The 16,871-nt window shown below is 46.0% G+C and overlaps 2 protein-coding genes across 4 annotated transcripts in view; one reads left to right on the forward strand and one right to left on the reverse strand.

Annotated features, from left to right (window-relative positions):
* Positions 1-4,381: 4,381 nt before the first annotated feature.
* Positions 4,382-7,493, reverse strand: bonsai (28S ribosomal protein S15, mitochondrial). Its single transcript, XM_089568824.1, has 6 exons — positions 7,145-7,493; positions 6,996-7,074; positions 6,584-6,632; positions 6,407-6,491; positions 6,283-6,341; positions 4,382-4,849 (listed from the first exon to the last, which is right to left on the reverse strand). The coding sequence occupies exons 1-6, from the start codon at positions 7,440-7,442 to the stop codon at positions 4,457-4,459; spliced, it is 963 nt and encodes a 320-aa protein (XP_089424950.1). The 5' UTR covers positions 7,443-7,493; the 3' UTR covers positions 4,382-4,456.
* An 8,939-nt stretch (positions 7,494-16,432) lies between these two features.
* hlk (hulk) overlaps positions 16,433-16,871 on the forward strand; it is a 110,876-nt gene continuing 110,437 nt past the window's right edge. For all 3 annotated transcript variants that reach the window (XM_089570418.1, XM_089570420.1, XM_089570419.1), the window contains exon 1: positions 16,433-16,655. In XM_089570418.1, the coding sequence (XP_089426544.1) occupies positions 16,475-16,655 (181 nt within the window). In that variant the 5' untranslated portion in view covers positions 16,433-16,474. The remainder of the gene's footprint in view (positions 16,656-16,871) is intronic.

Genomic DNA, 16,871 nt, shown 5'->3' on the forward strand with positions numbered 1-16,871 from the left:
CAGGATATGGAACAGTCTAGGGGTCGTTGAATCTTCTTCAGTTTCAAAGACACACATTATGCTTGAAACTGAGAAAAAAAAATTAAAGAATGGTATTACTGGTGACAAGATCTGTCTGCCTAAAAATGGCAGCAGCCATGCTACCAAGGTCGCTGTTTTGAAAAATATCATTTAGTATGTTCGCTAGTGAGCACAAAAAAGCAGCATAACTGCTAAAGGAAGGATGCTAAGTTCACCCAAAAGAAAAAAAATCACTGCTAGGTGCATTTAAGAAATGGCTGCGAGTTTCCTCTGTACACTTTTGTGTACAAAGAGCCTTAAAAGAATAAGGACACAGGGTAGGCCCTATACTTCCCATGTATTTTGAGGCATATTTAAGATCTTTTTTGTCAGCAATCATAACATTTGGCTCGTTCTGGTTTGGTGTATTTTGTTCCCCATTCTGTCTCCTTCACTAGTATTATGGTTTTGTCGCAAATATTCAAAGCTTTGTCATTTCTTTTCCCGGAAAAATAGTTTCTGTTCTGTTTTAGAATGAAACTCTTGCAGAAAAAAAAATGCTGCAAAGATAAGTACCATTCCAATTCAGTAGTTATGCATCTTTATGTAGACAGAGCCAGAAGAAAAAAAAAATCGTCATTCTATATTTTCATATTTTCGTAGTAATTTCGGCAACTGTAACAACGATGCATTAAATACTCAACCTTTTAATTAGATTTGTACACAGTTGTGTTCATTCCGAATTCAGAGCTTTTTCTGGGACTGTGTTGCAGCTAGCAGAGATTTTTTAAAATTTTGCATGATTTTAGCATCTTTTATATCCTAAACAGTGCGCTTTTTTTGTCAGCTAGTGAACACAGTACATACCGCAATAATTCTCAAAGTGGGCCTGGTAGCATGTCTTCCGCCATATTTACACAGATGTGTTCTGTCACCCCTAACAATATGACTACTTCTGCTATTCTAGCAGCATGCCCATTTTTGAAATGAACAATGCGGATCCCGTGATTTCTCATGTGCTTATTAGACAAATCATGCTGTTTCGATGGTACAATTCCGATCCATTGCGACACTTTGTACTAAATTTTTTATAAGCTTGTAAAATAGCGGTAAAATAACTGAACAATGAAAAAAGAAACATAAGCAACAGCAAAATAAAATTTTTGAAGAGAAATGTCGAGCAGTACCTGAAAACAAGCTCAAAGGCAAAATATATATTTGCTTCAATTAATTGGCACGCAATGACAAGAACAGCCACTAGCTGTGTAATCAATGCCAGTGTCAATTTTACGCTTCTTGATTTGTCAGTTTGATTCTGGTTCACGGGGGTTTGACATCCCAAAGCGACTCAGGCCATGAGGGACGCTGTTAATTTCGCTGGAAATTTCGACCACCTGGGGTTCTTTAACCCTTTCAGCCCTGAATTTTTTTTACCACTTCGGGAATTTTTCTAAAATGTTATTTTGCTTCACTGCCACTCAAGGAACACAAAAAGGCAAAAAATTTCTCTAGGACACCCTTGGTTTCAAAGATGGCACCAGGGCTTAGTGGTTGCAAGAACAAAAAAAAAAGCAAAGTTTGGTGCTACTCTTTATTTTCAAGCTTTCACAAAAATTCAAATATTGAAAACAAACATGCTAGTTGCCTTGAGGTGCAGCTAATACTGGACAATGAGTAATGCGAGTGAAAAGTTTTGAGACAGTTCTTTATGCTTGATATGCACAGGTGGACGTTGCACTTTTCGCACTTGGTTTTTGGCTTTCCTTTGCATTTTTCCAACTTCCATCGCTGTTGGTCCTCGGCCATGAGCAGCCAGTGCCCAACTTGCTCATATCTTACGCCGTACACTGGTTGCTGGGCTGTGCAATTTTGCCTTTTGAGTGGCTGCAGAGGAGAGGAGGATGGTCTTCCAAGTTTCCATGGAAGATCAGCAGAATCAGCTTTTGGTTGACTTTGCACGACACTTAGAGTGAATTAGAGCAAATCCATCTTCTCTCTTCTTAACCCTTGAATTTCAGCGTCGCGCCTGTACTCGAGCCACGAGTTAGTCACGTAGAGGTTGATAAAATGTGTGACAACTCGCAGTGTCCATTTTTGGCTGCGAATGAACATTCGGTACAGGCTTATCAGAAAGTCTGTCTTATCAACGCCTCCCAAACTTCGGTTGTACTCGCGGAGAACTGCGGTACATTTCACATTTACGTATTTTCCCTCTGCTTTACTCCATCGAGACACTTCATCCTCATCGTCAGTTCCAAGGAAATTTGAGGCTAGGGTCACCGCCCTGTTGTCCAGCCATCTCGTGATGATGATTTTCTAATCGCTGCTTACCATGCAGGCAGAGGACCCTCTTCCCTCCTTCTTCATTTGGCCTTCTGGCTTCAGCGGGCATTTCTCGGTCCGGTTTGATTGGATTGTTCCAGCAGCGCTTATAGTCTTCTCATGAAGCGCCCGCAAAACTGGCAAGGACGTAAAATAGTTGTCAAAAAAAGCTTGTGCCCAGCACATCCAGTATTCGCCTCGCAAGATGGAGGACAAAGGCTCCGGTCACTCCAAAGTCATTTTTGTCTGCTGGAATGAGTTCAGTGGTTGAACCTTGATAAACGAGAAAGTCGTAGATAATCCCCGAGGCGCCGAACAACATGAAAACTTTCGCTCCCCACGTATTTGGTTTCCCTTTGATGTATTGTTTTATGGCTAGCTGTCCTCTGAACGGAATGATTTGCTCATTCATCGATGCAAAGATGTTCCTCCAAGGAGAGCTAGGTTTAGACATATTTCATGAAATGTGTCCAAAACTGTCCTGACCTTCTAGAAAGGATCATTGTTGGTGTGGTCTCCGTTCACGTCAACAATGTGCAAGCAGTTTCTGAGCTTCTCGAAACGGTTTCGTGACATTTTCACAGTCGAGAAAAGCTCAGTTTTGAGCGAAGGCATCCAGTACATGCGCAGCAGTGGCTAGCGGAAGGTACCCATCGCTAAGTGCAGTGAAATCAGCTTTCTGATTTCTTCTTCGTTTGTCTCAACGGATTTTCCCTCTTGATAAACAGAATACATGTTTGTTTCCTCGGCAAGGTCAGCAAAAACACTCTTCGGCACGTACCGAGAAAAATACGCATACGGGGTCGGTAGACCATCAAGGTCATTGTCGTCACCAGATGATTGAGAGTGCTACGTGGCTGCTAGCTTATTGAAAGCTCTTCTGCACCACGACCTGTCCTCCGGTGTTGCTTTGTCAACTTCATCACTGCTGCAGGCAGCCGAGAGCTCACATCCACGTCGTCCTCAGCGTCTTCAACCTCCGACATGTAACTATCCTTCAGTGCAGCAAACATGACATCTGGATCCTCGAGACGCAGGTGTCTTAATCGAGGCCACTTTGGCGTTGAATAAAACATTCCGGTCGGAATTTTCGCCCCTGCAATAAAAAAACAAACAAAAAATTAGGCATTACCAAAAAAAAAATGTTCTGCCCTTGTATGCAACATGCGCCGGGGGTTTATAACCACTGAGACATGGTGTCCTATATATAGGACACACACATCGCGGCGTGCTGCGACAAATGTATTAACCACACAGAAAACGTTCTGCAACTGTTGAAGCATTGAGTGCCTTTGAAACAACCTGCCAAATTCTAATCATGAACATGCTCTTAGGTATGGAGTAAAAAATATCAAAAATAGCACTTACCACTGCAGCCGCTGTTCCCATCTTCCGCCATTTTGTTTGTTTACTCTCGGCGCTAAGATGAGGAAGACGAAGAAGAAGGTGATGTTTGTGCTTATACGGATGTCTTGGGAGTTGGCTCAGGTCTTGTTCCAGATTATTGGGCATTTTAATCATGACTTATAGCCGTTTTGCTTCGTGTCCTTTTTATAGGACACCAGGGCCGAAAGGGTTAACCTGCACTGACATCGCACAGCACAATAGGCCTCTAGAATATCGCCTCCCCCGAAATTCGCCCACCCGGCCGGGGATCGAACCCGTGTCTTTCGGGTCAGCTGCCAAGTGCCACATTCACCAAGCCACCGCGGCAGCTACAGACAACAAATGAAAACTATCAACGTGAAGGAATGAATGAAACAGCCTGCATTTGTTGCTTAGTTTCCTTGATACAAAGAGACCCCTTTGGAGTGGCTGTGGGTTTGGCCCCAGCCAGCACTGCTGGCTGCATTTCGATAGAGGCAGAATGCAAAAACACCTGTTTGCTGAGATTTCAGAGCCTGTTAAAGAACCCCAAGTGGTGCAGAGCCCTCCACTACAGCACGCACCATAGCCCATAGTGTTGCTTTCATATAAAGAATCCACCAACTATGTTACACTACTCTATCCTACTGGTGCGGCTATCTATTTCACAAAGGTGAAAGAATCAGCAACATCCTTGAACACTGCACAATGTGCCTACTAGATTTTATTTTGCCGACACCAGCCACAGGCAGTCAAGAGGGACAGGCCATCACTGTGCATGCTTGAGTTTGTCCAGTATGCCCACGTGTTCAGTGCTTTTGCGTTCTTCCTCGGTGAGTCCCAGCCTTTCTTCCTCTGCACGTATCCACTCTTCGGCCTGGCGCTTCTCTTCAAGAAAGGCTGCCTGCTCAGCCTTGAGCTTCTCGTGAAACGCTTTCATCTTGTCTGCCTTCATTTTCTCACAGTATTCCCGCGTCAGGCGCCGGAGCTCACCCTTCTTGGTGATTGGTTGTTCTATGTGATGTAGCTTGGCCGGTGTGTAGGTAACTTGCAGAGTGCTAGCAACAAAGTTGAAACGTTGGCGATCATACCGGTAGAGACGCTTGAGCGCTTTGTTGCGCTTCAGTATAGCCTTCCACAACCAGTCCTTGATGTTCTTTGCCTGCAGAATGGACACGTCAGGAATGCCCAAATAAGGTTACAGAGACAAGGTTTGATTAGAGCCATTCATTCAAAATTCATATGCACATCTTCCAACAGCAGTGGCTTCATTTTTATTGCTATGACACTTAAAAGCCCCAAGTGGAAACAAGTGCAGTCAGGCCTTGAGAAGTACTGTTCCAGCTTATTACTGTACAGACTGTCCTCTCCTCTCAAGCATCACAGTGTGTGTGCGTATGCATGCGTGAGTGCATGCACACACGTGTGAGAGGCACAGACTGTCCTCTCCTCTCAAGAAACACAGTTTGTGTTTGTGTGTGTGTGCGTGCACACGTGAGAGAGAGAGAGAGACAGAAAATGACTTTCTCTAAGGCAAGGAATTGAATGTAGCAAGTTTCACAAAGCCATGACTTTATAAACTCTTTTTACATGCTGTGCAAAATTTCATCTAAACCTAAAGACTCAAAGGAAGAGACAACTCATGCTGAAAAAATCCCAACATCAGCAAGGCTAAGTAGCAATACGGATGCTTTTAACAACTGTGCATCCTTACGGTTCCATAGCACTTTCAAGATTCATTTTCTAAGGTTCATCTTTACTGTTGCATACCACTTTTAAGCTTGAATTCCTTCCAAAGAATTCATGTCCCTGAGGGATGGATAGAGAATGTTCCACTAGTTAGCTGCAGTTGCGCTTCCAATGACTATAGTGGCTGATCGAGCTAGTTCATGCTCAGCTGACATTACGGGAGCGCAAAGCAGGACATGAACAAAGGAGTAACAATACATAAATTACAGCTACCTCCAAGTGATTTGAACACTAGTCCCTCACATTTGCAGCATGAAAGGGTCAGTCACAATATACAAGGGCAAATAAAACACAACCATACATGCAAAAAACTAAAAAAAAAAGGCCAAGATACATGCTAAAAAGCAAGTTCTTTTCCTGATAATGCGGTGGATCCTCCATCTGTGCAAATCAGTCACGATGCAAACGTGGAAGCTTCAAAGAAAAAAATCGGTTAAAATCAGTGTTTGTTCGTGCCTAGTTGCATGTTTTTCAGCAATCCCAATTCGACAATATCAGATTCTTAGCATGGTTCTGTAGGCCTCAGAAAAAATCTAGACATTCGTTTGCAACTGGTGTGGTGGATGCCAGAGTTCACCTTTGGCATCCACCACTCCAGTAACAAAGGAGTCTCTAGCTGTCAGCCATTCAGGAGCATCAGTGGTGCATCGCTCTCAGCTCCAAAGAAGTATCACTCAATTATCTTTTTATGCAGCCTCAGCATATATGCTGCAACTGAACGGCTGTAGTTATCCACCAGATGGTGCGCTTCAGCAAAAATGAAGTGCACCGACCATGGCCGCATTTTAAAAGAGAGAGAATGGCACAAGAAAGTCAGTACTGCAGCTATACGGGATGTATACTAACCAGTGGCTTTCTGTTGTGCAGCTCCTTCAGTCTCCTCACAGTGAACGTCTTCTGAGCAACTGCAAATCAAAGGAGTGCAAATCTCACTTCAAGGAATACAATGCAAACACCATGAAGCATTTACCTCTTGACTCGAATGAATCAAAATCGTATGGATGCCTCTGGCACAGTCTCACAAATCTAAGCTTCTTTGCTTCGTGAATCTCCTTCTGTTGAGAGACAGAAAGGAAGGCACTGAGAGGAGAACAGAAATACGGGCCATTCTAGAGCACAAAACACGATGACGACTCAACACGCTCACCAAGCTCGCAAGCTGCAAGCTGAAAACCCTCTGCACCTCCGGCGAAGCCCTACGAGCATAAAAACAGTGCAAATGAGAAAATAAACAGGACAAAGCTAGCAGAAAATGTGGGTGCGGCACTAGAAAGAAAGCGGTAGCAATTACATGTCATATAGTAACAAGTTGGCATGGTTTGCTACAACCCACACATAGACATGGTTCGCAAAATCCCGGTTCATTAGCTCCGATATTTTAAAACTATTTCACTGTATTACAAACTGCGACCACTGCTTGCACCGCTGCTTAATGGGGCTCTTTTCGAAATTTTGCGTTCATGTTTTTCGAGAAGGCTGACCGCAAAGCCCAAACGATCCCAACACTGAAATCCGCAATTTTCCGAAAGTGAAAGCGAGGAAGGAATAAGACACTTTACGTTTTTAGCTCGTCAGACAGCTCAAATCCCAACAGCGGCATGGTCGGGTCGGTGGGCCCCGTGTCGTGGACCAGGTCACCTGCAAAAGATAGGTCAAGAAGTGTGCTCGGTAGGATGAGTCGCGGCTAAAGCTGTTACACTAAACTTACCAGAGTTAGCGATCAGATCAAAAGGAGGCGGGTATGACCACTCATACGGGAGGTAATCAGTGGGCCACGATAAAATCTTCCTGCTCCTGAAGCGATGTGAGATGTGAGTCGGTGAACTAGCATGAGTGCGTCGTCGCAAGACTCCGTCGGGACTGCTGTGATCGCTGAGCGCTGCAGAGTGCAACGCGGCACTTGTGACCCTTGTAATGGAGTCGGTAACAGACAGCTTTGAAAAAAGCGATCTGACAGTGCTTATTGAGCACGAAAGCCGTACGAAGCTGCTCATACTGCTGCTCATCGGCAGTTAAACTCGCAGCAAGCAAACCATACGAACGCCTAATAGGGCGCAGCCATCTTTGTTTAGCAGAAAGAGTAGACAGATGAAGACATCTAAAAATGCTTGCGCCCATGGATGACCGGTGACTGCTGCCACTCTGCGGGAAACACTAGCGCGGAAATTTTAAATTTGTGGCTGCTGCTTGGAAACAGTGCGCACGTTCTATGCAGACGACATCACACTTTGGGTAACCAAAGGATGCGAAGGCTACATAGAAGACACACTCCAAGCAGCAGTGGACATCATTGAGGCATGCGCATGGGAATCCGGCCTCACTTGTTTTGAGCAAAAATCTGAACTCTTCGTGATCCGTCGTAAACAAAGAGGTAGGCGTATCACGACATCCCCCCCGCAAATAAACGTCTATGTTAATGGACGATCTGTCAAAGAGGTACAGACCATGAGAATACTGGGGTTGTATTTACAAACAAATGGAAAGAATACTGACACACTCACTAAGCTAAAACGCACGGTAGAAGCGACGGCGCGATTAATCCGCCGCATAGCTAACCGCAGACAAGGGGTGAGGGAAAGAGATTTATGCCGACTAGTGCAGACCTTTGCGCTAAGCAGGATACTCTATGCCACCCCTTATCTCAAATTTTCGAAAGCAGAAAAGGACAAATTGGATAGCATGATACGGCAGGCCTATAAGGCTGCGTTATAAAGACTCCCACTAAATGCCTCAACCGAAAGGCTTATGAGGTTAGGAATACATAACATCTACAATGAACTGAAATAAGCCCATTTAATGGCTCAAACAGCGCGATTAGCCAATTCCAGAACTGGCAGGAGTATTCTTACCAGGCTCGGAATTAACTTTCAACCTACGAATAACGATGCTAAAGTAGACTTACCCCGCGACTATAGGACGGCCCTACTAATCAAACCACTCCCCAAAAACATGCACCCCTTACACCATGAGGGTAGAAGACAAGCACGAGCCAAAGCCTTACATAACAAATACAGACAGTGCGTTGGAACACTTTATGTGGATGCGGCAGAATACAAACATACCAATGCCTTTGCAATTGTGGTTGTGAACGAGAATGGTGACCACACCGTCTCGGCGACAATCAAAACGAAATCCTCTGAAACGGCAGAAGAGGCGGCTATAGCCCTCGCCCTAGCGCATACCAAAGGGAGCATCATCCTCAGCGATTCCAAAATGGGTATCAATAATTTCGCTAAAGGGCGAATTACAAACACCTCCCTTAGGATCCTTAACGCAACCAAATTCTCACCAAATTATTCGGAATTGATATGGGTCCCAGCCCATTCGGGGAATCCGGGGAACGAGGCAGCCCACAATAAAGCCCGAGGTTTCGTCGACCGGGCAGTGGATGAGTCTGGCTCCCTGAATTTCACGAAGGACTCCATGATCACATATCATGATCTCACCAATCATTTTAAACTAGAGAGGAGAATTTTCCCCCCTCCAGACAAAAGACTTACTAAAGAACAAGAGGTTACGTGGCGTCGTCTACAGACGAGATCGATACGCACCCCATCACTCCTCGCGCACATTTATCCAGATCTTTACAACCCAAACTGCAAACACTGTGGCCAACTTGCTACCTACGATCACATCCTGTGGGACTGCAAAATAGAGCCACCTTCGGGTGATCTAGTTACCGCTCGTTCTCTCGAGCGGTGGGAGACCGTGCTTGCTAGCTCTGACCCCAGAACGCAAGTTTTGGCGGTGGAGTGGGCTGACAAAGTCGTCGAGGGCTGCGTACTCTCGACCACTTAACGCGACCTCTTACCAAGCTCTTTCCGGCGAATAAAATGTTTTAGAATCAATCCCAACCAGCACTGATTCCTTTATATTGTGTTCCTGCTTCCTTTAAGATGAAACGTCCCGTTTCATTGCCTGATAATGTTTCGTATTGTGCGGTGAGGTGTGCTTCCATCGTTTCCGATAAGGTGTTATGAATTCCTAACTGTAGTAGTTTTTTTTTTTTTTTTGCGTCCCTAATAGCCTGAGTCGCTTTGGAACCTTAAACCCCCACAAACCTGTATAGCAGTTTTTTCATTCGGCGTGTTACGGGAGAGGTTGAGCGCAATAATTCCAAGACACGTGCACGAACGCTTAATAGTCCGTCCTCTGCCCAAAAACATGCATTTACTCCACGAGAAGGACAGAAAAAAGGCTAAGGCACAAAAACTTCACGAAAAATTTTCAGTTCAGAAAGACACGGCGCACGTGGACGTGGCAGAACATGCGGACAGAGGCGCCTTTTCCCTGACAGTTGTCGATCACCGAGATTCTCCCCTTGCATCGGCGATGATCGATAAAATCAAATTCAAAAGAATGTGCCATAGCTTTAGCCATTACCTCCACCACTGCAAAATATGTATCATCAGCGACTCTAAAACCGCAATTCGAAATTTTGCCAAAGGAAGGGTCCACTCCGCACCCATAAAAATCTTGCAAAAAAATCTCCAATACCCACCAGATCACACTGATCTGGGTTCCCGCCCATTCGGACCATCCTGGAAACGAGGCGGCGCACCATGCCCAAGGATTCGTAGTCAACCGGGAGGAGCGCTATCCCGAGCTCACGTCGGCCAAGGAGCGAGTGACAACCTACAAAGAAATCACATCCCAATTCAAGAAAGAAAGACAAATTTTCATAGAACCCCATAGATTTCTAAGTAAAACACAACAAGTGAATTGGCGGCAGCTCCAAACAGACAATTTCTTTAATCCGTACATATACTCCATATGGCTCCAAGTTCAATTCAGCCCCGTCTGTTCTCTCTGTGGGCACTGAGAGGCGGACACACCGCACATCCTATACTCATGTAATCAAGACAAACCATCGAAGAGTCTGCAGCTCTCTACCCAACCGCAGTGGGAGGCTGCGCTGCTCAGCTCGGACCCGGAGGTTCAACACGGAGCGGGCCGAAGAGGTCGCAGAACGACATCGTCAGTCGTCCACCTGGCGTCCGGCCTAGAAGAGAACACCACCCCAACCCGCGCCTAAGACCTTTTCTTTAAAAGAGTTTACCTCCTCCTTCCCAACCCGCGTCTAAAACCTCTTCTTTAATAAGGTTTAGCTCCTCCTCCTCTCTTGTCTGTGTGAGCTCGTTTCATTGAAATGGAAGAATGTTGACTGCGGTATCAGCCTGATGTCAGCCATTAACTCCTCTGTCAGAAGAGAGAAAGAGGCGCCGTAGTGGATGGGTCAGTATTTCGCTATGTCCCTTCCTCGATGTGCCTGGGAGGAGGGTTGCGAATACTCTCCCCAGCTTCCGAGAAGGCCTGAACCGAAAAGCGCTGCCGTAAACTTTGGCTACCAGGTAGCGTTGCTTTTCGTTCTTGAAAGCAAGCGTTTCTGCGTTCGAAGTATACCGCCAGCGTAGATGACGTCATCATGCGCTCCCTACCTCTTCCAGTACCTCGTTACCAATTGTGAACTGCTGTTCCCTTGCAAGACTGTTGAACATAAACTTTGGTTTTGTGCATGTTAATTTTAAGACTTACGGTTCTGCTCTGGCTGCCTAACTCATTGGTCGTGCTTTGTAGCTCATCTCCTGAGTGAATTAGCAAGCCAATGTCACCCGTGAATCGCAGATTACTTAGGTATTCTCCATTAACTCTTATCCCCAACGTTTCCCAGTACAGGCCTCTGAATACCTCGTGCAAACAGGCGGTGAATAGCATTAGCGAGATCGTGTCTTCCTGTCTGACACCCTTTCTTATTGGAATTTTGTTGCTGACTTTATGGAGGACTATGGTAGCTGCTCCCAATACAGGCCTCTGAATACCTCCTGTATACAGGCGGTGAATAGCATGGGCGAGATCGTGTCTCCCTGCTTGACACCATTTCTTATTGGAATTTTGTTGCTGACTTTATGGAGGACTATGGTAGCTGCTCCCAATACAGGCCTCTGAATACCTCCTGTATACAGGCGGTGAATAGCATGGGCGAGATCGTGTCTCCCTGCTTGACACCCTTTCTTATTGGAATTTTGTTGCTGACTTTATGGATGACTATGGTAGCTGTGCAATCGTTATAGATATCTTCCAGTATTTCTGCATAAGGCTATTTTACATCCTGATTCGCAATGTCTGAATGACTGCTGAAGTTTCGACTGAGTCAAATAATGTTCTCGTATTCTATGAAGGCCATAATAGAGGTTGGTTTCATTCTAAACATTTCTCAATCGCCTGATTTATAGTGTGAATATGGGTATAATATCGTGCTCCTAAAAGGGAGTGTGATAGAGGACAGCTTACACCCATTTTACTCCCATAAAGAATAATTCGTGCCTAGAGCGTACGGTGTGCACGAGACGGGGGAAGAAAGCGATGAGCCCATCCATAGACCACGCATTGGGGCATCAGGCGTCGGTGTCAGCACTCCACCGTGCGTGTCGTCGAGGCGGTAGCAAAGAGCACGCGGCGAGAAGACCTCGCGATGCGTGCAGGACACTTACAGCGTCGTGAATACCCCCATTGAGTGTCGCAAAAACCGAAACAAGGAGGCTTCGGAGGCAAGAAAAAACCGAAGGAGCCACCAATACGTCTCACAAGAAATTCCAAGACAATCCGTTTGTTTACAGTTTCTTTGCGTGCTCGTCTGAAATTCCTCAACTATCTTCCGGCGTTACCGCTGGCATGACACTCCACCTTGGAAGAGGCTTTTCCAACCACCGACCACAACTACACTCCAGTTGTGCATCTGCTGTAGCTGAATTAGTTGTGCGGTATTAGCTGTCCTAAGCTGGAAAGTCACGCTCAAAATACAACCGAGGCACGCAGGGAGGGGTGAGAGGGGTGTGCGGAGGGGAAACTGGCTGGAGCGCCGCGATAGCATCGGGCCCAAATGAAGTACACAGGATGCCCCCGACGAAGTGTGTCGCTCACCGGAAGAGGAGAGCAGACGTGCCGAGGCCGCTTTGATAAATACGACGTCAAAATAAGTTATACCGGCTGTCGCCAGTCCATTAATTCCTAAGTAGGACAAGGAATTCGCGCACATATTTCTTATGTTTCCCTTTTTAGTGCGAACGCACTAGTTCATGGAGTGAAACCCAACCAGGAATCTTGTGGCTTGCATAGACTTGAGGGGGCAGAAATAAATATCGCCGCGACTGGGTTTGAGAACCCGTGGCGGCGCTAACAGATCGGCTTCACTGGCCACTGCTCGAGAGCACTATAGGCTATCGTCGCAGCCGATTACACCTCATGTTAAACTGCAACACACTCTCGCCGTTGTTGTTGTTGCCTGTGAAGCGATGGCCCATACCCACGGTGGGGCATTGGCCAGGGCTTGGTGCAGATCCGAACAGGATAAAAATTCGTCCAGACTTAGCTCAAGCGATTCATAAATAAAATTTGAGGAATCTGGGAAAACGAATAACGAATTTTGAGATTTTGAGGAGATCCAAATGAAAATCGAGGAAACAAATAGATAATGGCTAAGATAAATTAATTAAAAATGATACCCACGGTGGGGGATTGGCATTGCATATCGTCGTCTTCATCAACTTTTATCTCCGGCGCGAACAAATCAGGTCAGCTTAACCCCTATCAGGGCTTAACCTGAGTCTCATATCAACGCCAGACGTACCGACGACCCAGCAAAGCAAAACCATGAACCAACCAGGCTAAGCACATGCTTTTGTACGTCTACTCGGTTTAATTACGTTATAACCCTACCCCTTTTTTCGTATTTTCTAGAAAGCTTCCGTCAAAAAAAAAAAAGGAAAAAGAACTTTTGCCAGTGGAGATTTATTCTGACCCTGTATACAGCCTCCTGAAAAAAATTTTTCGCGTGTACCTTCGGTTTGCAACGCTAAATAACGACATACTTAATTATGGATAAATAAGCTTGTAAATACATTATGCTGCCGCAAACAATGCTGTTCCAAACAAGCCTGTTTCCACCATTGCTGTATTGCTGCGAAACATGCATCTCCTTTTTGAATCTATACTGCGGGACGCTCACACGTTCAAACCATCCTCAGCGCAGTTCTTTTCCTAATTTTCTGAATTCGGCCTGGCCGAAACCGTCCTATTTCTTGGGTGATTCATTCATTCCAGGGCTTCGCCTTTTCTCCCTCTGCTCCTCTCAGCAAGGAGCTATCCTCGATTCTTAAAGCTCGCACTTGGCGTTTCATTAGAAATTCTTCTTGGCGAAAAACACAGCGCACTCCTAAGACAAGGACGAAGAAAGGCAAGACAATACAGCGCTGACTTCAACTGATTATTTTATTGATTTTATTGTAGAGTGATATATATATATATATATATATATATATATATATATATATATATATAGAAGAAGGGGTCACAACATTGCAATTATCTTCATTTAATACCGACAGTTTCGAACGGAGCACCGTCCTTCCTCAGGGTATACACACGAATACCCTGAGGAAGGACGGTCCTCCGTTCGAAACTGTCGGTATTAAATGAAGATAATTGCAATGTTGTGACCCCTTCTTCTACAAGTATTCCTGGCCCATTGAACGACAAGACCTGCTGCAACTATATATATATATATATATATATATATATATATGTGTGTGTGTGTGTGTGTGTGTGTGTGTGTGTGTGTGTGTGTGTGTGTGTGTGTGTGTGTGTGTGTGTGTGTGTGTGTGTGTGTGTGTGTGTGTGTGTGTGTGTGTGTGTGTGTGTGTGTGTGTTCGAAAAGTGGGCGGGAAGGAAGAAATGGGTAACGGCTGCTGAGTTTGCGCGAGACCGAAAGATAACATACTAAAGTTGAAAAGACACATGATGGCAAGGGTGAACCTAGGAGGCAACAAAAAATGAAAACAAAAAAAAATAAAAAAGACAAGTGGAAGGGCGATTAAAAGGATGACGCTTAAAAGTATGACGCGAACAGGCAGTACAAGAGAAACAAATAACACTACGAGATGGCAACAAGAGAACAAAATGCACTAAAAGGCCAAAAAGACCATTAAAATAGGAAGAAATTTAAAAGGACCAAAAGGGGCATTATAAGCAGAAGACAGAAAACAACCTAGTCCAAAAGGTAAAAAGGCTAAACGACGTATTCCGGAATCCTACACATTAAAGTTACTCTGTTCCTGGCTCAAATAGTCTAACTCACATTTAGCTAGCGCTATCGAGGGTGTGCTAGCACAATCTTCACCTAGCTTTAGAATGTTGGCGGCTTCTATGATTTCGCGTGTGGTTTGATGCGCATTTCTCGCGACGACAGAGCATTCATGAAGGAAAGGCTCACAGGAACCGGAGGGGCACTTTAACAAGCAGAAATTCTCTCTCTCTCTCTCTCCATGGTTCCAGACACGCAAAATCCCCAGTGTGCGTATGTTTTTTTGATGTTGCGCGAAAACAGGCAAAAATAAAAGGCAGGACATCATATGTCCTTGTCTCGTTTCTTATTGCCTTAACTACTCGTGTCGTGTTGGGACCAAATCTAGTTCTGTTGTGAGCAGATACGTTGATCGCTTGTGTGCTGATGCCGCGCGAGAAAATTGGCGGATGGCTCTGTTCTCTAGACCCCGGAGCCTTCTTGAGCAGGGCTTTAAACCCTGCGCATGCCTCTTTTGACTCAGCACATCCACGACTTGGTCGAGAGGCGAGGAGGAGTGGTGGTCTATTTGTGGCGCTGGACACGCTCCCCGTGCTAAGAAAAGTCTCTTCTCTGTCTTTTTGCACTGCAACAGCCAAATCGTAACAACTCGTTAGAAACGCCGAAATAACTTTTTTTTCTCGCGCGAAATCGATATTACGAAATCGATATTATTGCGGTGCCTGGCAGTGACGAACTTCAGTCCCATCCAGGTCTCTGACAGTGGGCCTGGTCCCGTGCAAACCTCGAGTGGACAAACTCCTTACTTGTACTCGCAAATTCGTCGATAAAGATACCAAATTAAATGGGTCAGAGATAAAGATTTAGAGCTAATTGGAAAGAGAGATAAAATTTTATATTATTCCATCTGAACAGATACTGAAAAGAAGAAAAGAAAATAATTGTTTTGATGATTACGAGAAGAACACTTGGCATCAAGATTAATGCTGTTAAATCGAAAAAAAAATAGTTTTGTTTGAAAATTGATCGATTTTGAGGCTACATGACTATTTAAACCACGATGACAAGTTGCATCGTACCCATTATTACAGCAGAGGCGCAGCGATGCGGTGAGTGTAGAGAGAGCGGGAGGGAAAAGGCAAAAGTTTTCATGTCGCCTTAGCACTTTCCCCAAGTATCCGACGAACCATGATTTTTTAACTGTACAGTGTACCCAAGTCCAGAAGGTGCTGCTACGCGGTGTCACATCACGTGCTTGCTTTATAGCGCACACGAGTCGTCAGACAAGCTCAGCTCAGCACGATTATCAACGCTCACCCCCAATATCTTATCAAAGAATGGAACTCTCCGCATTCTCCCAACTGTCCCGAAACGCTCGCCACCACGGAACACTACCCGGCCGCACTTCATTCCCTCTTTCTCCCCACCTTATTCCACGCTAGGCTACCGTACAATTGAAATTGTTTCTCTCTTTAAATCTTTACCGGGCCCTTTCGCTTCTGATTTAAAAAAAATAGAAGAAGATAATTCTTGCATAGAGTTGCAGGGTGTTTGCAGAAATCACAACTGGTCCCGTACGTGATGTCAGATTCCGTACGGGGGCGAACTTGTCAGGCGCTATTTCGTACAGCCCATGGTTCAGTCTATTGTTCGTCTCTACCCATGGAGGAAGGAGTCACTACCAGAGTGAACTAGTCACTACCACTGGAGGGAAACGGGGAGAGGACGCCACTACCGCAGGAAGGAGCTGTGAGAAGTGGTTGAGGAGCATGTTGAGGGGGAAAGAGATGCGAAGCTGTTGCAGCAGCAGCGGGGGGGGCGGGGGGGGGGGGGGGGGGGGGGGGGGGGGGGGTATGTGGCGCCATCTGTCGGCGCGGCGGTGTCGCCGGGAGGAGGACGCGGGGAGAAGCGCGCGCTCTGCGGACTCCCGTCTTCGGCGGCAGTCGCGCGCGAGGGAAGATGGCTGGGCGCGTGCTCCTGGGGCTCGCGCTGCTGCTCCTGCTCCTTACGGGGCACTCGAGCGGCGGTGCGAAGAAAACGAAAGCGTCCGCGGCCGCCGACGCCGACGTCATCGAGGACGTGAGCGGCAAGCAGCTCGAGAGCCTCGTCCAGACCGAGGAATACCTCGCCGTCTTCTTCTGTGAGTGGTTGCAGCTCCGCTTGTGCGTGTGTGTGTGTGTACGTGCACAGCTCGTCGGGAGAAGTCGACCTAGTGCAAGCGGGATAATGCAACCGAACCCGGATTGAAATCAAGCCGTACGGCGCGAACAAATTCCGCTCGCGATGCGAGGCCACCGCAGGGATTCGAACCTCCGGCCGTGGGATTATTAGCGAGACTCTTCCGGCCATCGCTATC

The sequence above is a fragment of the Amblyomma mixtum genome, chromosome 2 (assembly GCF_055824585.1).
Source record: "Amblyomma mixtum isolate Tamu chromosome 2, ASM5582458v1, whole genome shotgun sequence".
In the NCBI taxonomy this organism is placed as follows: domain Eukaryota; kingdom Metazoa; phylum Arthropoda; class Arachnida; order Ixodida; family Ixodidae; genus Amblyomma; species Amblyomma mixtum.